We start from the raw sequence: 23246 nt of genomic DNA on the forward strand, positions 1-23246 counted from the left end.
AAGGGTGACACTGACCAAGATGCATTGCATTCCTGGATTGCTCTGTGAAATGGCAAGTCCTTTTTACAACTTCGTAGAGATCCATTGTAAAGAAAATCATCTGGGCTCCATGGGAACCCAGAGTGTTTCCAGAGCAAGAAACTGCATGTCCAGTTATATGTATGTGTGTGTGTGTGTGTGTGTGTGTGTGTGTGTGTGTGTGTATCAGATGGACAAACACGTGCCCCCAAAAGCACACGTAGCCATTTCACGACACCAAGCTGGCCTTGGCAACCACCTTGGCCACGGCCTCTTTCACGTCCTTGTTCCTCAGGCTGTAGATCATGGGGTTGAGCATGGGGATCACCGTGGTGTAGAACACAGCAACCATCTTCCCCTGCTCCACTGACTCCTCGGTGGGCCTCCTGAGGTACATGAAGATGAGCGTCCCGTAGAACATGGACACGGCGGTCAAGTGGGAGCCACAGGTGGAGAAGGCCTTCCTCCGCCCGTCTGCCGAGCGCATGCGAAGCACGGCCACCACGATGAGGGTGTAGGACACCAGGACCACTGACAGTGAGTAGGTGAAGTTGATGCCCGCGATGACGATCATGGTGTACTCCTTGATGTGCACGCCTCCGCAGGCGATCTTGATAAGGGGAGGATCTGCGCAGTAGAAGTGATTGATCTCCACGTTGCCGCAGAAGTACAGGCCGTAGGTCCACAGAGTGCACATCAGACTCACGGAGAAGCCGTAGAGGTAGGGCACGGAGATGAGCCGCACGCACACCGCCCGGGACATCCTGCTGCCATAAAGCAGAGGGTTGCAGATGGCCATGTAACGATCGAAGGCCATCACGGCCAAGATGTAAACCTCCACGTGGACCAGGGCAATGAAAAAGTAGCACTGCACCAGGCACCCCACGTAGGAGATGGTTTTCGTCTTCGAAAGGAGGTTTTCGAGCATTTTGGGGGTCACGTTAGAGGAGAACCAGACATCCACAAAGGACAGGTGGCTCAGGAAGAAGTACATGGGGCTTTGCAGCTGGGGGCTGATGCCAATCAAAAGGATCATGCCAACATTCCCTAGCAGGGTGGTCAAGTAAACTAGGAGGAACACTACAAAAAACAGCACCTGGAGCTCCTGCCGGCTAGTCAGCCCCACCAGGAGAAACTCGGTTACATCCGTGAAATTTGGCATTGCCTTCCACATGGACCCAGTCTATGCCACCTAGGAAGAGATTTTTAGAACAGTAAGCATATATATATATATATATATATATATATATATATATGTATATATATATATATTTCATTCTTGAAACTTTCCCATTCCATTATTTTTTCTTCTCTAAACTAATGGAATTTTTTTTAAAGTAGATATAGGAAAATAGATGTTTCCTAATGGTCCGTATGGTGACCACATATGTGTAAAGTGGATGTAACATAAACAGGCTCTGACCTTTACATTCTGATTTAAGTTATAATAGATTTCCATGCATGTAGCTTATTTGTTTTTTGTTTTTGTTTTTTTTGGCCAGTCCTGGGCCTTGGACTCAGGGCCTGAGCACTGTCCCTGGCTTCTTCCCGCTCAAGGCTAGCACTCTGCCACTTGAGCCACAGCGCCGCTTCTGGCCGTTTTCTGTATATGTGGTGCTGGGGAATCGAACTTAGGGCCTTGTGTATCCGAGGCAGGCACTCTTGCCACTAGGCTATATCCCCAGCCCTGTTTTTAAATCATTTTTAATGATTTTAAGTTGGCCTGCTATGAGGTAGATGACAGCTGTAAAGCTTGGTTAGAAAACAGAATTGAAGTCAGAGGTTTTCCTTTGCCAAAAGAAAAACAAAACAAAAAAAATATAACCATAACCAGGTGCTGGTGGCTTATGCTGATAATCCACAATCCTGGAAAGGCTGAGATTTGTGGATCACAGTTCAAAGCCAGCCCAGGCAGGAAAGTCTATGAGACTTGCATCTTCAATTAACCACCAAGAAACAAAAGAAAGAAGAAGAAGGAATATTAGTAGTAGAGTGGTAGAGCACTAGCCTTGAGCACAAAAGCTCAGGGACAATGCCCAGTTAGAACTCCAGGATCAACACACACACACAAAAATAATAAAGTGAAGTCATAGCTAAAATACACATATTCCTTGGCTATCTGAATTTTATTTTATATGACTTTTTGATGGTACTCTGACACAAAGGCATCTAAGAAGCCTAAATTCTTGCTATCTTAATTTGTTGGCAAGTATGCCTCACTTTCCTTGGAACTCATTGGGCTGTCTGCCCCACTACTCCTTGCACATAGTATATGTTTAGAACTAGCCACCCAGGGAACTTTACAAAGCATTCTAATCTCTACAGAGGGATACTATTTCATAATTCATGTTTTACAGCCTGCATTATTATGATGCTATGAAAATTATCTAGCGAAGATTTTTTTCTAGAGCCCCCACACCCAGGTTTATAATATTGTATGAATACCTAGTTTTTTTTAAACAAATGTTTACTACGTGTTTTTAGCATGAAAGATCCTATGAAACGAAATCTACTCAAAGTGTAATTCATTTTGCTGGAGAAGAAACTGAAGCAGTGAAAGATAAATGTCTCCCTGAGGCAGATACTATTAATTTTGCAGTATTTAGATACAAATCACAAATCATATTATTTAATCCCTACTTTGTCCTCTTAAAAGTCTCCTACAACCAACACTTTAATAAGGCATTCCACTAATATTCCATGTGCAATACAGTGTTGATTATAAAGAAGGATATCATTCATTTTCTACTTTATCCTGTATGAAATAATATGTGATTTTGTGATTCCAGAATAGCCTAGCTAGAGACCTCTGCTTATCGCTACTCTTTTAAGTTTAAATAATTCCTTTGATCTAAGATCAGATAGTAAAAAAAGAAAGTTTGTTACATGGATGTGCATCATCTAGACAATCAAATTGGTAGAATGTATAATTCACAAATAAGAAATCAAATTCATTTTCTTTCATATCCCACCAAGGCAAATACTGATAGCATAAATTACTGAATCACTCCCACCAACTTAATATTCCCATATATTCATATATATTTTATAACAATAATGTGTATATCAATGGTCCAATAAAACACTAATCAGAAATGAGTCTACAGTTACTCTTTTAGCTCTCTTTCCAAAATAATACTTCACATTACAAGATTTGACTGTGCAAATCTGTACTGCAAAGATTTTAAAACTTGCAAACCTACCTTCAGCAAAGGCAAACAGCAAATGTTAATTTCTCACTATTTATAATGGAGTCGAGTATTGAGAGCATTTGAGAACATCTCCCTAAGGTGTTCCCTATGTAATTATGAAAGAAATAATGATTGCAACTCAAGAAACATCTGGGGCATCGAAGTAAAAATGTGTGGGTGGGAATGAGTCTTAAAACTGAGAAAGCAAATTTCATGACATTGCAATAGCATTTATTAGTTACTGTCACACATAGGTTCTGTACTTATTTATTCACACATTGATAAGAATGCATCACAGAAAATTATTACTGGGTTGCATCATGTATATTAGTGGCTTGAGTTCATTTTCAACAGTGTCTAGTGCATACCAAGGCTGAATTTGTTCATCCTTTCTCCCTCCTTTTCTGTGTCCCCATTACCATCGTAAATACAGGTAAACTAACAAACAAGACGTAAAGGAAAGAAAACAGAAACAACAATGAATAAAAAGAATCAGTTGTTCAAAACCACACTTTAAAGAGCATGGTTTTGATTATCTCAGATAATATAGTATAATTCTATTCTCAACATACTGTACATATGAAGTATTCCAAAAAAATGACATAATTAGTACAGCTTGATTTTCTCAGCATTTATAACTATTACTTCTCAAACTCTGTGAGATTATGATTAATAATATCCTTATGTAGAACAACAAAAGAAGGATTGGTTTATGATATTGTAAGACTGAGTTTAGATAGCTAATAAAGTCAACACTAGCCTTCATGGACTCTAAACTATGTGCTGCCCATTATGTTTTAGAAAACTACAGACAGGATTGTGATCAGGTAACTTTTTCTCCTGTGTCTCGTAGTGACCATATACTCCATTTGCACTATGAAGAAAGTCCAGAAAATGAACTCATTTGTGCCAGGGACTTAAGAGCTAATACATAATATCTCAAGAAAATATAGTCTGGAAGATAATATCAAATATGGGAACATTACGTTTATTTAACCATGTTATTCTCCATATCAAAAGTAATTTAGTGATTCATGTTTATGTAAATTCACAAATTTTAATAAAGTAAGTTATTACCATGACTCTACAGCATGAAATGAAATCCAAGAGGTATATCAAATTATATTATTTATTCTATATTTTTTGTTCCCATTTTTGGGCTTAATTCAAGGCCTGGGAGCTTTCCCTTTGCTAGTGTTCAACACTAGCACTTTACCACTTGAACCATAGCTCTACTGTTTTTTAAGTGCTTAATTGGAGATAAGGTCTCAGAGAATTTCCTACCAACGCAGGGTTTTAACTGTGATCCTCAGTTCTCAGTCTCTGAGTAGCTAGGATTGCAGGTATGAACCACATACACCCCACATATTAATGTTGTTTTCAGGTTACTTTATTTTATCTTCCTTGTGTGTGCTTTTAATACATTTTAATGTATTCATGCTATTTATTTATTTATTTATTTTTATTGGTCGTGGGGCTTGAATTCTGGGCCTGGGTGCTGTTTTGAGCTCATCAGCTCAAGGTGAGTGCTCTACTACTTGAGCCACAGTGCCACTTTCATGTTATTTATTTTAATCATATTTTATTGTCTTTAAGTAGTTGTTCAAAGGAGTTACCACTCAACAAACCAGTTTATGAATACAATTCATCTTAATAGATGCTAGTCCTATTATCTTTCTTCCCTTTCCCTCCTACCCAAACCCTTCATTCAATTTTCTTAATTTCATAGCATATGCATTGAATATTATGACTGAATTCCCCCACCATTGCTCTTTTGATTTATCTACACCCTGAACTATGTATGACCTCCGCTTCACACCTTTCAAGTACAAGTTTCCTGATATTCATCTTGTTGGATTGTGAATTCATTTTTCTAAGAAATTACACCACTTGAATTCTAGAAACAACATACTTGAATTAAAACCTTTGTTTACACTTACATACAACTCCATATATGTTTGCTTGTACATTCATAAATTAATTCTAGCTTCCACATATGAGATTAAGCAAGCATACTTTGTCCCTCTGGGCCTGAATAATTTCACTTAACATAATTTTTTCCAGATCTTGATAGGCTTTCTCATTACTTTTCAAAACTAAACCACCTTCTTGAATATTGTTTTCTTTCAAACAAAACTTAACTGAATTGTTGAGAATTGATGATTTCAGAAAGAAACCTGATTATGGCCAGTACTAGTGTCGAAGACTATGTAGTCTATGAGGTAAGGGAATGTATGTGGATCTTTATTAAACTAACTTATTCATATGTGATGGAGGATAGGAAAACAACTTTAGATTTTATACAATAATGTTAAATATTGAAGTTTCCTAAACAGCATGAGAGTTATTTTTAGAGTTGGAGAAACTGAATCCTGAAGCAATATCTTCAGGTTTCTTTTTCACTGAGTACAATTTTATCTCTCAAAAAAAATTAACTGAACTTTTGAGACTTTTAGATAAAAACATACAAAAATTCTCTGTAAACATCAGTTTGTTAGTTTATGTTTCCTTCATGAGGGGGGTATTCACATATCACATATTCACCTACTCATTCCATATTCTCTTTAGACTGACAGAGGACACCATCTTTACTATCTAAGAAAGGCACAGATTGCTTAGTTGTAAACTGACAGCTAAAAGAATGGAAAGTACTTGAATTGGTAAAATAAAGTTATAGAATGCTGTGCTTTTTAAAGATCACTGATTTGAAAAAAGGATAAATACAGCAGTATTGCTAATATTCTCTGAATAGACTCATTGCTCACCAAACAAATATCCAACATCGACAATCACCTAGCCACCATATTGAATATCAAAGTATTTCTTAATCCTGGGAAATGAAATTTAGTACTTTATGGTTATGCCACCAACCATTATCTTTTTTTTTCAAATTTTTATTATCAAACTGATGGACAGAGAGGTTACAGTTCCATAAGTTAGGCAGTGAATACATTACTTGTATTGTTTGTTACCTCATCCCTCATACCCCCCTCCCTCCTCCCCCTTTCCCTTTCCCCCCATGAGGTGTTCAGTTCACTTATACCAAACAGTTTTGCAAGTATTGCTTTTGTAGTTGTTTTTCTTTTTTTACGCTGTGTCTCACAATTTTGGTATTCCCTTTCAATTTCCTAGTTCTAATACCAGTATACATGGTTTCCAATATACTCAGATAAGATTACAGAAATAGTGTAGGTACAACCACAGGAAGGTGATACAAGAACATCATCAATAATAGAAGCTACAGATACACATGGGACGTTGAAAGTAGTTACAACTGTGATATAACAATCGTTTCCATAACATGGCGTTCATTTCACTTAGCATCATCTTATGTGTTCATAAGGGTATAGCTATTGGGCTCTTGTGATCCACTGTTGTGACTTGCCTAAACCTGTACTAATTATTCCCAATAAGGGAGACCATCGAGTCCATCGTTTCTTTGGGTCTGGCTCACTTAACTTAGTATAATTTTTTCCAAGTCCTTCCATTTCCTTACAAATGGGGCAATGTCATTCTTTCTGATAGAGGCATAATATAACATTGTGTATATGTACGACATTTTCCTGATCCACTCGTCTACTGAGGCGCATCTGGGTTGGTTCCAGATTCTCACTATGACAAATTACGCTGCAGTGAACATTATTGTACTGGTGGCTTTACTGTGATTTTGTTTGTGTTCTTTTGGATACATGCCCAAAAGTGGGGCTGCTGGGTCATAGGGAGCCGCTATATTTAGCCTTCTGAGGAATCTCCATACTGCTTGCCAGAGTGGCTGAACCAGTTTACATTCCCAACAACAATGAAGTAGTGTTCCCTTTTGGCCACATCCCCTCCAACAATTGTTATTGTTAGTTTTCTTGATATATGACATTCTTACCGGGGTGAGATGGAACCTCAATGTTATTTTGATTTGCATTTCTTTTATGGCCAGTGATATAGAGCACTTTTTCATATGTCTCTTGGCCATTCTCATTTCCTCATCAGAGAAGTCTCTTTTTAAGTCTCTAGCCCACTTGATGAGGGGGCTATTGGTTCTTTGCGGTTTTGTTTTGGAGGAAGGTAATTTTTTGAGTTCTGCATATATTTTAGATATGAGGCCTTTGTCCATTGAATGGCCAGTAAAGATCTTCTCCCAGTCTGTGGGCTTTCTGTTTATCTTGTGAGCTATGTCCTTTGCCTAGCAGAAGCTCTGCAGTTTGATGCAGTCCCATTTGTCCAACCTTTCTTTGATTTGTAGCCTTTCTGGGTCTTTGTTAAGGAAGTTCTGTCCTGCGACAAGGAGCCCAAGTGTTTCTCCTACTCCTTCCTTTAGTGTTTTCAGGGTGGCTGTTTTGATTTCGAGGTCTTTAATCCATTTGGAGTTGATTTTGGTGCAGGATGATATATAAGGATCTAGTTTTAGTTTGTGGCATGTGTTGAACCAGCTTTGCCATCACCATTTGTTAAAGAGGCTATCTTTCTTCCATATTGTTTTAGCTCCTTTATCAAAGATTGAGTAGGCATAGTTCTGTGGGTTCATTTCTAGGTCTTCAATTCTGTTCCATTGGTCTTCAGGTCTGTTTCAGTGCCAATACCAAGCTATTTTTATTACTATAGCTTTATAATATAGCTTGAAGTTGGGTATTGTAATTCCTCCCACACTGTTCTTTCTGATTAGGATTGTTTTTGCTATTCTAGGTCTTTTATTGTTCCATATGAATTTCTGGATTGCTTCCTCTATTTCATTAAAAAATGGTGTTGGGATACTAATGGATATTGCATTGAATTTGTAGATAGCCTTTGGCAATATTGCCATTTTGATTATATTAATCCTCCCAATCCAGGAGCATGGGAGGTTTTTCCATTTCCTTAGTTCTGACTTAATTTCATTTCTCAAGCTTTTAAAGTTCTCATCAAAGAGGTCTTTCACTGCTTTGGTTAAGGTTATTCCTAGGTATTTTATGTTTTTTGAGGCTATTGCAAAAGGAGTTGATTTCCTGATGTCCGCCTCAGTCTTTGGGTCGTTAGCATAGAGAAAGGCCATTGATTTTTGAGGGTTTATTTTATATCCTGCAACGTTGCCAAAGTTTTGGATCAGCTCTAGAAGCTTGGGGGGTTAGAGTCTGTGGGATTCTTTAGGTATAGCATCATGTCATCTGCGAAGAGAGAAAGTTTAACTACATCTTTTCCTATTTGGATCCCCTTTATATTTTCTTCTTGCCTAATTGCTCTGGCTAGGAATTCTAGTACTATGATGAAGAGCAGGGGCCAGAGTGGGCATCTCTGTCTTTTTCCTGATTTTAAAGGGAATGGCTTTAGTTTTTCACCACTTAGAGTTATACTTGCTGTTGGTTTATCATAAACTGCCTTGATTATATTCAAGAATGCTCCCTGGAATCCCAGTTTTTCCAGGGCTTTTAGCAAAATTGAGTGCTTGATTTTGTCGAACACTTTTTCCGCATCCAGAGATAAAACCATGTACTTCTTTACCTTGCTCTGGTTGATGTGGTGGATTACATTAATTGACTTGCGTATATTGAACCAACTTTGCATCCCTGGGAAGAATCCACTTCGATCGTGATGTATGATTTTTTTTAATGACCTGTTGAAATCAATTGGCCAGAATTTTGTTGAGAATTTTTGAGTCTATATTCATCAGGGAAATCGGTCTATAGTCCTCTTTCCGTGATGAGTCCTGGTTTTGGGATGAGGTTTATACTGGCTTCATAGAATGTGTCTGGTAGTGAACGTTCTCGTTCAATTTCATTGAAGAGTTTGAGAAATATTCGTGTGAGTTCTGTTTTGAAGGCCTTGTAGAATTCTGCAGTGAATCCGTCTGGACCTGGGCTTTTCTTGGATGGGAGATCATTTATTGCCGTTTCTATTTCAATACTGGATGTGGGTCTGTTTAGGTTTAAATCTTCATGGTTGAGTTTGGGGATATGAATTTTTTCTAGGAAATCAGTTCTCGAATTTGTTGGCATAAGGTTTGCAAAATATTCCCTTATTATTTTCTGAATTTCGTTTATTTCTGTAGTGATATTACCTGTTTCATCTCTTATCTTGTTTATTTGAGTGTGCTGCCTTCATTTTTTGGTCAGGTTTGCCAGGGGTCTGTCTAACTTGTTGATTTTTTCAAAGAACCTATTCTTTGTTTCGTTGATTCTTTTGATTTTTTTTTCGTCTCTTATTGATTTAATTCTGATTTGATTTTAATTATTTGTTTCTGTCTATTGACTTGTTTGGCTTGTTATTCTCTTTCTGGGAGATTAAGGTGCTTCCTTAAATTATAGAGTTGCTGTTTCTCCAATTTGTTGGTATATGCACTTAGAGATAGAAATTTATTTCTGAGTACTGTCTTTGCAGTGTCCCAAAGGAGCTGGTACTTTGTGTCCTCATCTTGGTTGAATTCCAAAAACATTTGTATTTCCATTTTAATTTCTTCGATGACCCTCTGATGGTTCAGCAGTGTGTTGTTTAGTCTCCCTGAATTGTGGGATTTTCTGTGGTGTCTGTTTGAGTTGAGCTCTAATTTTATTCCATTGTGGTCTGAGAGTATGCAGGGAATGGTTTTGATACTTCTGAATTTGTACAGATTTTTTTTTTTTTTTTTTTTTTTTTTTTTTTTGGCCAGTCCTGGGCCTTGGACTCAGGGCCTGAGCACTGTCCCTGGCTTCTTCCCGCTCAAGGCTAGCACTCTGCCACTTGAGCCACAGCGCCGCTTCTGGCTGTTTTCTGTATATGTGGTGCTGGGGAATCGAACCTAGGGCCTCGTGTATCTGAGGCAGGCACTCTTGCCACTAGGCTATATCCCCAGCCCCGTACAGATTTTTTTGTGCCCTAAGATGTGATCTATTTTGGAGAATGTTCCATGTGCTGTGGAGAAGAATGTGTATTCTGTGGTTGCTGGGTGGAATATTCTGTAGATGTCAGTTAAGTCTAGTTGGTCTATGCAATTATTTAGTTCTGTGGTTTCTTTGTTCAGTTTTTGGTGTGTTGATCTGTTCAGAAGTGATAGTGGGGTGTTAAAGTCCCCAACTATCAATATGTTTGGGTCTATGCGTGTTTTTAGAGTCCAAGGTGTTTGTTTGATGAAGTTGGGTACTCCTGCATTTGGTGTGTAGATATTTAGAATGGTTATATCTTCATGTAGGAGAGATCCCTTTACTAGCATGTAATAACCTTCTTTGTCTCTTCTTACCTTTTTTAATTTGAAGTCAATTTTGTCTGATACTAGGATTGCAACTCCAGCCTGCTTATGGGGGACATTTGCTTGATAGATTTGATTCCAGCCTTTCACTTTTAGAAGATGTTTAATTTTGCTGGATAAATGTGTCTCTTGGAGGCAACAGAAAGATGGATCTTGATTTTTGATCCAACTTATGAGCCTATGTCGTTTGATTGGAGAATTAAGTCCATTAATTTTGAGAGTTAGGATCGAGAGATGATTGTTTGTTACTTTCATTGTCACTATCTTGTTTAAAGCTGTGTCTTCCCATTTCTTGATCTGATGTTTACTATTTAGGGTTCATTTCTCTGTCTGTATTGGGATCTTGATTATTTTCCCTGTATAGTACATCTTTAAGGATTTTTTGCAAATCTGGTTTGGTGGAGATATATTGTTTCAGTTTTTCCTTACTATGGAAGACTTTTATTTGACCTTCAGCTATGAATGAGAGTTTGGGTAGGTACAGTATTCTTGGTTGATAGTTATTTTTTTAGTGTTTGGTATACCTTATTCCAGGCTCTCCTTGCTTTCATGGTCTCTGCTGAGAAGTCTGGGGTGATTCTGATTGCTTTTCCTTTATATGTGATTGTTTTCTTCTCCCTAACAACTTTAAGGATTGTTTCCTTGGACTCTACTGATCCTGTTTTGATCACAATGTGTCGGTGGGATGTCCTATTCTGGTCTGGTCAGTTTGGGGTTCTAAATGCTTCTTGTACCTGTATAGGCCTTTCCTTCTGGATATTTGGGAAGTTCTCAGCTAATATTCTGTTAAATAGGTTGCCTATCCCATTATCTTTTTTCTCCAAGTTTTCCTCAAACCTATTATTCTTAAATTGGGCTTCCTGATCATGTCTTGAATCTCCTGTAGTGATCTGTTTTGTTGATTGGACTGGACTTGTATTGTTTTTTTATTTTTCTCCATAGATTCTAGGGAATTTTCAGCTCCTGAGATTCGACCCTCTGTTCGGTCAGTAGGGATTGTAGGCTAGCTACTTAATTTCAAATCTCTTATTCTCTGACTGGTCTTTCCTGATAATTTCCATGTCATTCCCTAGGTCTTGTATGGACTTCTTTACTTCATTAACTTCATTAATTTGGTTTTGAGTGTTGTCTCTCAAATCTTTTAGCTGGGTAGCTATCTTTTCATTTGACTCTTGAAATTCATTTATCTTTCTATTTGCAGATACCATGAAATTCTCCATTAATTTTTGCTTTGCCTCCTCATGCTCTAGAATAATTGACTGAAGAGATTCAAACTTTTCATTTATCATGTTTATCAGTAGACTTTGTAGAGCATTTTGGGGGTTATCTTCTATGTCTTTGATTGACTGCTCTGCTTCCTGCTTGTTTTTAGTGGGGGCTAAGACTTCATTGTTTGCCATCTTTCTTGTGTTCCTTCTGCCCATTTGGATTGGTAATGCCAATCTACAAGCACCTGTGAACACCGTGTAAGACCCAAAGCAGACCTTACCAAGCACTGTTGTGTAAATCTTAGAAGTTCACAATTATATATGGATACCTTTTATACCTGTGTATAAAATTATATTTGGCATTCCTAAAGAATACAATTTCAATATAACAACCAATCCTGAGCCCTGTATTCAGTAGTTACTTATTTACAGTTATAACCCTATGAGCAATTCTTGTTCTTATATTAAGTTCCTTTTGGACTGGCTTTCTCTATGAACACGTTTGTTTCACTCAAATTAAGCAGGGATACCCTCTGTCCAATAACCAGGCGTCAATGGGATCTGGAGGACCTAGTAGTAAGTCAGGAGGGTAAGTTAGAGGAAATAAAGAAACTAGAGTAAAATGTATGAGCGGGTGATGATTTTGGTTTAGTTTCAGTGACGTGGAAATGTGGAGGAGAGTAGAATCAGTAGAAACAGCATGGTTAAAATGATAGACAGTGGAGAGTTAGCAGTAAAGAGTGGAGATGTTATTCATAGGAAAGTAATTTTTAAAGAAAGAGAATACATAGAAAGAAATAAAGACAGAATACTGGAAGACAAATGCACATAGCTGAGAAAAGTTATTTAAAAAAATAAAATATAAAGGAAAAAACAGAAAAAGAAAAAAATGATCAACTACAACAACAACAACAAAAAAAAAAACAAAAAAAAATGTTAGAACCAACAGGTGAAAATGGGAAACAAAAATAAACCAATGATGTTTCAGAAATGAAAATATAAGAAAAAAAATAAAAATGAAAGCTTAAAAATCTTTTGAGACCAAAAAAATAGTCTTCCTTGTTTGGATGGACTTTCTACAGTCTCTGGTTTCCTTGTGATGGTCTGCAGTCTATTCTGCCACTTGGCTGGTTTGACATGCCTTCAGTTTGCAGGGGTGGATCTGTACTGACCCTCCTCCCCTGTTGGTGCAATCCTGGGTCTCTGTGGTTGCCACAGGTTGCAGGTAAAACTTGGGCGTGCTCTGTAGGTGGGGACTTGAGCGGTCTCAGAAGCTGCGGCTCCTCCCATCTGCTGTTGGGCCGCTGCCTTTAACGCCTCGCTTTGAATAGGCTGTGGACTAAGCAGGGCAGGTGACTCTGGCCTGGTTTACTGGGCTGAGTCACTTGCCTTGGGGAGGTTCCACCCTCCTGGGCAGGACAGCCTTCTGGGCAGAGCTGGGTATGGAATTCAGCTCTGTTTCGGGCTGGGAATTGGGCATCTAAATGGGACCATTTATCTGTCTCGGGAAGTTTGTTCTCCCATTTGGCAGATCCGTGCTGCCAATAGCTGCTTGCCGCTTTTGCTTTTTAATTTAGGACTTCCGCCAAGCAGGGCGGGCACCTCTAGCCGGGCAGAGGCCCAGGACACGGCTCCCACCTGGGCAGGGGCGTTCTCCTGGGCGGAGCTGGGTCTCACTAATTGGTCCCTCTTGCTCTTCTCAAAGATGGCTTTTTTGTCCTCGCTTTCCCCAGGCAGGCTTTAGCTCCAGTCTGGTCTGACGCTTTGCCAGTGTCAAAGATGGCGCTTTGCTCTGGCAGTTGGGGGAGGGGCTGCTCTTTGGGCATGAGTGAGACTGTATTTCGTGGGAGTACTCACGCTGTCTCTGAGATTTCAGCCCATTTGTGCTCAGCCTGCGATCTGTACGGACATTGCCATCTGGAGAATTTCTCCCTGGTCTCCGTTGAACTGTGCGGGGTGCGTAGCATGGTGCCGGCCCCCGTTGGGACTCCGCCCAGAGCTCGAATCTGTGATTTCAGACTAGCTAAGTTGATTTGTCCTTCCTGGCCAGAATCCCTGTACTGTTAGAACTTATTTGAGCTGTCTATCTAGTGGTAAATGTTTCTCTGGGGTGGGAAAACTGCGCTGTTGGAGGGAGATCAGCTAGGGCACTGTTGCTTCTCCGCCATCTTCTCAAGCTTCTTCCCCAATCATTTTCAAAAGGGCAAAACTATCCCTAAATTCATCTAATGTACTTTACCTTACAAAAAGCAAACCATTTTACCGCTATCAAATTAGATGACTAATTTGTAATTCATTCAGCTGTTGCACATATGAACATTGACATAATTTATTTTACACATACCATGCAATAACTATTTTCCAGGCTTTCATCAGCAGTAATTACTCACTTTACTTTCTTTAACTAATTTATATTTTGATATTTTTCCTTGAAAAATAGTCAGATTGATGTTCTCTTTACTGGGCAGAACTGGTTGCCAAATGAATAAGAGAAAACAAACAACTCTACTTGGCTTTATTTTGCAAGACATGCTCTGCTAATGGCTTTGTCCATGGCCTCTTTCACGTCCTTGTTCCTTAGACTGTAGATCATGGGGTTCAGCATGGGGATCACCGTGGTGTAAAACACAGCCACCATCTTTCCCTGCTCCACAGATTCCTTGGTGGGCCTCCTGAGGTACATGAAGATCAGAGTACCATAAAAAATGGCCACCGCTGTCAGATGGGATCCACAGGTAGAAAAGGCCTTCCGCCTTCCTTCTGCTGAGTTCATTCTTAGGATGGCAATGAGAATGAACACATAAGACAAGATTACGACAATCAGGGAATAGGTGAAGTTAATGCCTGCAAGTATGAGCATGGTGTACTCTTTCACAAAAGTCCCCGCACAGGCCATTTTGATGAGAGGTGGATCTGCACAGTAGAAGTGGTTGATCTCAAGTTTCCCACAGAAGTACAAGCCATAAGTCCATAATGTTGCAGCCAGACTAGTCAGAGATCCATACACATAGGGGAAAGAAATCAGTCGAATACAGACAATCCTGGACATTTTGCTGCTGTACAGCAAAGGATTCCCTATTGCCATGTATCTGTCAAAGGCCATCACAGCCAGAATAAAAATTTCTACATGGACAAGGGCAATGAAGAGGAAACATTGCACCAAACAACCCTCATATGAAATGGTTTTTGTCTCAGATAGCAGGTTTTCCAACATCTTAGGAGTGACATTGGAAGAAAACAGCACATCAATGAAAGACAAGTGACTAAGGAAAAAATACATGGGGCTATTCAGCTGGGGACTGGCCTTAATTAATAGAATCATGCCAATATTGCCCACCATGGTGACAATGTAGACCACAAGGAAAATGACGAAGAAGAGAATTTGCAATTCCTTTTGGCTGGTTAATCCCAAGAGAATGAATTCTGTCACATCTGTGAAATTTAGCATTTCCACAATTCTGTCAAAATGAGATCTAAATCTCTGCAACACTAAAATGAAATAAATAATTTAGAGATATTAATACAAATGTGCATTTTCTCAGCATAAAATATACTTTTACAGATTTATAATGGGATTGTGAGTAGGAAAATAATGACATTTCTCAGGAATTTCTCTAGATGGGTTCCAGGAAATATTCTTAAATATTTTCCAAATTTATTCTTAAATTAGAATGCTCTCTTCCTTTCAAATTTCTACAAAACTTGATTTTTTCAGCAATGTTGCTAGCAAAAGAATTTCTTTACTGTGCATACATTAATGTCTCACAAGGTATTTGTAACAGTTTTGGATAAGAACTGTCTACATCAAATAATAATGGGATAATTTGATGCTGTGTCCAACTTCTTATACAAACACCATCTTCCTTGAGCTACACTATTAGAAGATGTCTTGGAATTAATTCATTCACATTTGCTTTGCCTACTTAAGTCAAGGTTTGATTTTCATATATATGTGTGTATATACATAGACATATATATATATATATACATCTTGTGAAAAAATTCTTTTCCCATCAATGAATCTCCATGTGGTGTCCATCTACACAATATCTACTTGAAATAGAATTTCAGAAAGAAAATTAATTTATGGAAGATTGAACTATGAACTGTTTCATGTATTATCAGCATTTAATATTATGTCTAAGGCAAATGACTACTCCCAGAATTCCTCCTTTTAACCTTATATGTTGTAATTTTTTGAATCACAATTTCTTTGTTGGACTGAATCCATAAATTATCAGTGCTTAAAATTTGGGAAAAAGAGAAAGAGCAGAAAACCATGAAAATTTCATTGTTATAAAAGAAATAAATGGTGTTTTATGATGATAAAACTTTTCACTCACTCACTGGGAAAGAAATTACTCATACAGTAATAAAGTTGAAAGATACTACCCTAGCTAAATTAGAGTCCTACTTTGTGACTCCATGGCCTTATTCTAGTCAAGGTATTAAATAGCTGGTAAAATTTTTTAAAGATTTAAAAAATACGTAGACATCTAAAATTTGAATCAACTGCCACAGAGGTACAGTTCTGTATTAAGTACAAAATAGGTTACTATATTGTTAAAAATTGTTTCCAAGGTCCTAGGTTTATCATAATAGATTATAAACAGGGGATTTTATCCTCTGGGTGGTAAGGAATACATATTACATACCTGAGGTCACCTGATTTTTTAAGTCTTGCATATTTTAAAATCAAACAGTGATTTTAAATGAGATCCTATTGTATTAGTCAGATCAACTTGTAGAAAGATCATCTAAAGGTGATCCAGCTCCAATAATGGTAGTAGAGATGGTATGTTTAGTATTGTGCTAAAGTTACCCTCAAGAAAATCTGAGTGTGGATTGAACAGGTGATACACAATTACAGGCGAATCATAGGAAACTTCAATTGTTTGGATCTTATGCTAAAGATTTGGAAGTCCTCAATGAATGAGAAAGCTAGTGATCTCAAAAGCATTTTGGAGAATTCTACTCAAGAACTTAAGGTAAAAAATGTGCACATTAAGCTTCCCTTGATGGAATACTCTATTTCAAATCAAACTATGGGTACATTTATTTTGCTTTTCTAGTAGACATAAAGTAATACTAACCATCTCAGCAAGCGTTCTTATTTTCCTTTCAAGCCTTGCTTGAGTGCAGAATGTAGGATCTCTGGAAGTAAGTTTGTTTTATTCATATTTTGTTTTGGTTTTGATTTCTCTGTTGTTCAATATGACTTACTAATAATAGAAATAAAGATCATGTATTTTTATTACATATTTGCCACGATGATGATAGATTTCACTCAGATCACAAAATAAAGCAAAGAATAATTTTAAAACATACTCTATTAGTAATTCATAACGTAAAATGTAATTTCCTTTTTTTTGGGGGGGGGGGTCAGTCCTGGAGCTTGGACTCAGGGCTTGAGCACTGTCCCTGGCTTCCTTCTGCTCAAGGCTAGCAATCTACCATTTTAGCCATAGCACTACTTCTGGCTTTTTCTGTTTATGCGATGCTGAGAAATTGAACCCAGGTCTTCATGCACACAAGGCAAGCATTCTGCCAGTAAGCTATATCCCCAGCCCATTAAAGGTAATTTCTATTGAAAATTTATTTTTCCTGTTGTCTATATCTTTTCTCAGTTTTTTCACAGTCATACTGCTAATAGAATCATTAACATAGTTCTAGAGCCTAAAGAGAAATACAACCTAAGAGTCTAACTTTGCCTCAAGTTACCTTTCATACTAACCTGAGAATGAAGAAAATTTCTGAAAACATAGAGTTCAAAAATGAATTCTCTATAGAAGAATCACAGGTAGCTAAACCTGACCACAAAGAAAGTGGGAGTCATCCATAACAGATTCTCCCCTTAAATGTTTTGCTTATGAAATGATTAGTTATTAAGAACTTTTCCCCTGGAAATAGCCCTGGGGATATACCTCTCTAGAGGAAGTGATTAGATTGTTATTTTCCTAACTGATTAGTAAACGTTTACTTTCTCCCAATTTTTCTTAATTGGATTTCTTTATTGTAACCAAATATGGAAGATGAGGTTCAAGATGCAGGGTTGCAGCTGTTGACTTTCTTCCAGTATTTGGTGGGGTGATGGAGGCCACTTGTGTCATCATAGGGTAAGGGATCCATACAAGACTCAGAGCAGAGTGGGATTTTATGATAAACATACTGTCCAGAAAACCCATTAACCAATTAATCTGTGAATGGATGAATCCATTCATGGTGGAAGAGCAAAGACGACCTGACTACCTCTCAAAAGTCTCATAGGATCTCACCACTTATGAGTTTTCAATATGAATTTTTGTGAAGACATTCAAAGGACAGCAATGATTGGGGGATCAATACCAAAATAGTATTTTGAGGTGCCATTACTCAACCCGTTAAACACTTGCCTCAGGCTATATGATTTCTATGTGTCCTGTGTGACTTGGCTTTTCCAGGGAAAGATAAATCAAGTATCAGTCTCACTAACTGAAATTACAACACAATAAACTGAGAATAAAATCTATCAAGGAGTTACAAATGGATCGAATGAAGTGTAACAGACTCTGTGGAGATTGCCAATAGTATAACTCTTTAAAAACACTGTCAAAGCCCCAAAAATAAGTACCAGGAATGGATATTTGCAAGAGGGGAGGGTAGGACTCAAAGGGAGCAGGATAGAAGAAGAAAAGGGGGAACGGGAGAAGAATGCAGACAAAATCATTGCATATACCACAAAATTGACAAATAGAAGGAAAAGGGTTTGTCAAAGAGGGGTAAAGATATTGAAGTGATGACCCAGATGCATTGAATGCATAAACTGCTTTGTTAAATGGCAGAAAATTTCAGAACGTAACCTGCAGTTAAGATAGTTGAGGGAAGGGTTGGGTTGGAATTGTTGGTTAGAATGTTGAAAGGAGCAATATTTCTCAAGATGTACTGTATTCATAAACTGCTTAGATGAATGGTAACTCTTTTATGTAACTACTTAAAGAAAATAAAATTATTCAGAAACCTGTTTTGATTATCTTGTTTTTATAAACAGAACCTATTATTGGCAACATTAAACATGTTTATTGAAATAAACATCGAACACAGTAAAGCAGGAATTCTCATCTCCTACTCAGGAAAAAATCTCTCTACATCTTCATTTCTGGCCCTAGGCTGATTTGTGAGTGTGATGTGTAATATCAAGATGACAAGATCTCATGAGTTGTTCTATGACACTTATCCCTACATTTCAATCCATTCTAATCTAAAAACCTGCAGTAATCCTTTCAAGCCATAAGGCAGCTCACATACTATTCAGAGAATTCTCCTGGGTCTCCCCATCCTTCTGCAGCAAATATTCAAACCATGTAAAAAAAAAAAGTCAGTCCTTCATCATATTGTCCCTCTGATATCTCAGTCCGTGTGGTTCAAAGTGGCTTCCAGGCTGTGCTTGAAGCAGTGACTGCCTTTATGTTTTGTCTTTTCAATATCTAGCACATCAACCTGAGATGTTATCCTTTAAAAACCTGCATGGTTTATGACAACTACATGCATGTAGATTTTGCCTAAGTATATTCCCTTTTGGTGCTGTGCTATTTCTGTGTTTGCTTGTTCGACCTTTGTTTTGTGGTGGTATGAACAATCCAGGTCCTTATACATAATATGCAACTGTTGTACCACTGAACTCTATTCTTTTCTTCTTTTCTTTTTGCCAGTCCTGGGGCTTGAACTTAGGGCTTGAGCACTGTCCCTGGCTTCCTTTTGCTCAAGGCTACCACTTTACCACTTTAGCCAGAGAGCCACTCCAGAATTTTCTCTTTATATGGTGCTAAGGAATCAAACCCAGGGCTTCATGCATGCTAGGCAAGCACTCTACCACTAAGCCACATTCTCAGCTCTGAGCTCTATTCTTTTTTTTTTTTAATTTATTGTCAAAGTGATGTACAGAGAGGTTACAGTTTCATACATTAGGTGTTGGGTACATTTCTTGTACTGTTTGTTACCTCCTCCCTAATTCCCCGCTCCCCCCTTCCCCTTTCCCTCTCCCCCATGAGTTGTTCAGTTGGTTTACACCAAATGGTTTTGCAAGTATTGCTTTTGGAGTCTTTTGTCTTTTTATCCTTTGTCTTTCGATTTTGATATTCCCTTTCACTTCCCTAGTTCTAATACCAATATATACAGTATCCAGTGTACTCAGACACTGAGCTCTATTATTAAGAAAATATGACTTCATTTTCATGTTTAAAGCATATTTGTACACTTACATTTATGACCTATACCCCAAATTCTGCCAATATACCAAAGTTTGATAATTTACCTGGGAATTATGCTCATTTTTCAGGTTTGTCTCATGTCACTGGAATATAAGCCTTGTGATATGATTTTTTTAATTCTTTGATGACAATGAACTAAAACAGAACTTGGTATATAGATATGATAAAATAGGAGGTAAGTAAAAAATGGAGCAGTAGATTAGGCTAGTGAAAACTAATAGGACAGAGGTAATAAAAGAGACATTTCTGTATTCTATTACTGACATTTTTAATCAGCAGGGACTGATAAAATATTAAATAAATGATAGCACTTAATTATTTAACATGAATATAAGATGCTTGGTGGGGTACCTTTAATACCAGCTACTCAGGAGTCTGAGACCTGAGGATCAACATTCAAAGCCAGCCCAGGCAAGAAAGGCTGTGAGATTCTTACCTCCAATTAACCACCAGAAGAAAAACAGAAGTGGCACTGTGGCTCCAGTGGTAGAGTGGTAGCCTTGAGCAAAAGGAGCTCACAAACAGTGCATGGGCCCAGAGTTCAAGCCTTGAAACCGGCAAAAAGAAAAATCACACTGGTGTCACAACACACTCTGGGACATAGGAGATGTTTATTTTCTTGGTCATATAAAGTTAAATGGCCATGTTGAAGGGAGCATTCTCAGTGATTCTATAACTGTACTTTGCACCTTGTGACTCCTACTCAAACAAAAAAAGCATGAAAGATACAATACAGGATGAATTCTTGGAGAATTTATGTTTGGTCTTTGAGATAATACATACATAATTCTTCTAATAATATATCTTTAATAAGCTGGCTACTTATACAAAGAAACTGAAGAATATTGAGACATGCATTCCATCCTTTGTTTCATTTTAATTTTTCAGTACACTTTTATTTCCAGGATTTTTTCCCATCTGGTCTACTTTTTGCACTTTTTAAATTGTCTTTTAGCTTTTTTTCTTATTTATTGTCAAAATGATGTACAGAGATGTTACAGTTTCATACGTTAGGCCTTGGGTACATTTCTTGTATTGTTTGTTACCTCCTCCCTCATTCCCCCCTCCCCCTTCCTCCTTTCATAAGGGTTTCAATTCAGCATGTCAGTTTGTGAATACATCTTTTTCATCTCTCCCAATCCTACCATGTCTCAATTTTCCTAGTTCCATTTTTTCATGTGTGCATTGAACATTACGACTGAATTCTAACATCCTTTTTCTCTTCATTTTCTCTCTTCCTTCCTCTTGTCTTTCTCTTGAACAGGGATCTTTTCAACCAACCTACTAATGAAGGCACAAATAAGAACATGACAAAGTTTAGGAACATACACTATATAATTTCCATATATATTATATAAATATTCTACAAACATCATAAGAAAGCTAAAAAAAAGTTTTAAACATAAGATGTTAAATACAGAAGTATTTAATTATCAGTTCGTTGATACAATTAGACATGTTAGGCCTCTGATATATGGATAGTTCACGATACTAATGTCAGAGTTGCTGGTCAGTGGGAAATGATCTCTTCCCTCACAGAATTTCAAGTTTAAAGTGTTAACAGTTTTAAAATGAGGGTAATATAAGCTGCCCAATAGGACAATGAATGACACAAATAAAAATTATTAAAAGAATTAAAATGTCCATGTAACATAGTGTGGCATTTAAGTTTATTAATAATCAAGCCTATTCAAATTATAATGATGAGGACATTTTAAGCTTTCAAATTAACTAAGTATTAAAATCCATGCTCAAGATGTAGCTCACATGAATTAGGGAAGGAAAACATGAAAATAGTGAGACAAAGGATAAAAGGACAAGCAAGGTAATAGCAATACTCACAAGACAATATGTGGGAAATTAATTCTATAACTGGGGGTGGGAGAAAAGTGCAGGAAGGGGTAAAAAGATTACAAGAAATTTATTCACTACCTTGTGTATGTAAGCATAACCCCTCTGTACATAACCTTAATGATAAAATTACAATTCTTTTAGAAATGTAGCTCACAGAGAAAGTAGGCATTTGGAATTATAAACTTAAATGTGATGAAAGAGAATGAATTAGTACACTAAGGTAGCATATATAATAATAACAAGATTATTTAGTATAAAATCTTATGTGAAACTAGTTTCATATTAAATAAAATTTCTAAAGAAGTAATCCACAATTGTATGATCAAGTTGACTAATATAGAACAAAGCTAAATAATTATTCCTGCATGCACATAATAGATACATATATTTTCATGTATATGTATACATATATGTGCATATGTATATATGTATATGTACATATATTCATGCATATATGTATGCAAAGAAATTCATGAGCATCTGATTATTTCCTTATGAAAGTCCCTGTTATACTTTTAATTGTACTTATAAAGTTATTACTAAACAAAATCTTTCATGCTAATATGAAAAGTAAGATTTTTTTTCATTCACAAACAAGCTACTCTTTTTGGGCTTCAAAAGTGCTTTCTAGCTTTTGGAAATTGAATCAACAATATTATAAAATAGAAAAATATGTTATATTCTTATAGTAGCTGCTATTATATGACTTGATGCTTTCTAAAGACAGATATGTTACAGAATATAGTAGTATTCCTGAATAAACAGCTTCTACTACCACCAAATCTAAACATACACACACACACACACACACACACACACACACACACACACCACAGTCAAATAAAAGAGGTCTTCATTAAGAAAAAAAGATAACATTCAAGAAATGTGAAAGAAAGTGTGGTTTAGAGAGGGGTAGGAGAGAATGCGGAAAGGGGTGATATTGATCAAGATGCATTGTACAAAGAGCTCCCCTATGACCCAGCAGCCCCTTTTGAGTATCTACCCAAAAGACCACAAACAAGAACACACTAAAGCCACCAGCACAACGATGTTCATCGCAGCACAATTTGTCATAGCTAAATATGGAACCAACCCAGATGCCCCTCACTAGATGAATGGATCAGAAAAATGTGGTACATATACACGATGGAATTTTATGCCTCTATCAGAAAGAATGGCATTGCCCCATTCATAAGGAAACAGAAGGACCTGAAAAAAATTATACTAAGTGAAGTGAGCCAGACCCAAAGAAACATGGACTCTATGGTCTCCCTCATGGGGAATAATTAGCACAGGTTTAGGCTAGTCATAGCGGAGGATCACAAGAGCCCAATAGCTATGCCCTTATGAACGCATAAGATGATGCTAAGTGAAATGAACTCCATATTATGGAAATGAGTGTTATATCACTGTTGTAATCACTTTCAACATGCCATGTGAAACCGTAGCTTCTATTGTTGATGATCCTCTGGTATCCCCTTCCTGTGGTTGTCCCCGCACTATCACTGTATCTCATCTGAGTACCCTAGATATTGTATAT

General features: G+C 37.4%; 2 protein-coding genes across 2 annotated transcripts; both read right to left on the reverse strand.

The window, feature by feature from the left end:
• Window positions 1–247: 247 nt before the first annotated feature.
• LOC125362561 (olfactory receptor 5M9) lies at window positions 248–1192 on the reverse strand. Its single transcript, XM_048361380.1, has one exon. It carries the CDS (start codon window positions 1190–1192, stop codon window positions 248–250), a length of 945 nt encoding a protein of 314 aa, XP_048217337.1.
• A 12929-nt stretch (window positions 1193–14121) lies between these two features.
• LOC125361556 (olfactory receptor 5M3) lies at window positions 14122–15054 on the reverse strand. The gene has a single exon (XM_048360087.1). The coding sequence runs from the start codon at window positions 15052–15054 to the stop codon at window positions 14122–14124; it is 933 nt and encodes a 310-aa protein (XP_048216044.1).
• Between the last annotated feature and the right edge of the window lie 8192 nt (window positions 15055–23246).

This window comes from Perognathus longimembris, chromosome 13, assembly GCF_023159225.1.
Source record: "Perognathus longimembris pacificus isolate PPM17 chromosome 13, ASM2315922v1, whole genome shotgun sequence".
In the NCBI taxonomy this organism is placed as follows: domain Eukaryota; kingdom Metazoa; phylum Chordata; class Mammalia; order Rodentia; family Heteromyidae; genus Perognathus; species Perognathus longimembris.

What these genes read in the sequence shown, in the direction of transcription:
- LOC125362561 (XM_048361380.1), bottom strand. Translation starts at nt 1,192, where the DNA reads ATGTGGAAGGCAATGCCAAATTTCACGGATGTAACCGAGTTTCTCCTG.
- LOC125361556 (XM_048360087.1), bottom strand. Translation starts at nt 15,054, where the DNA reads ATGCTAAATTTCACAGATGTGACAGAATTCATTCTCTTGGGATTAACC.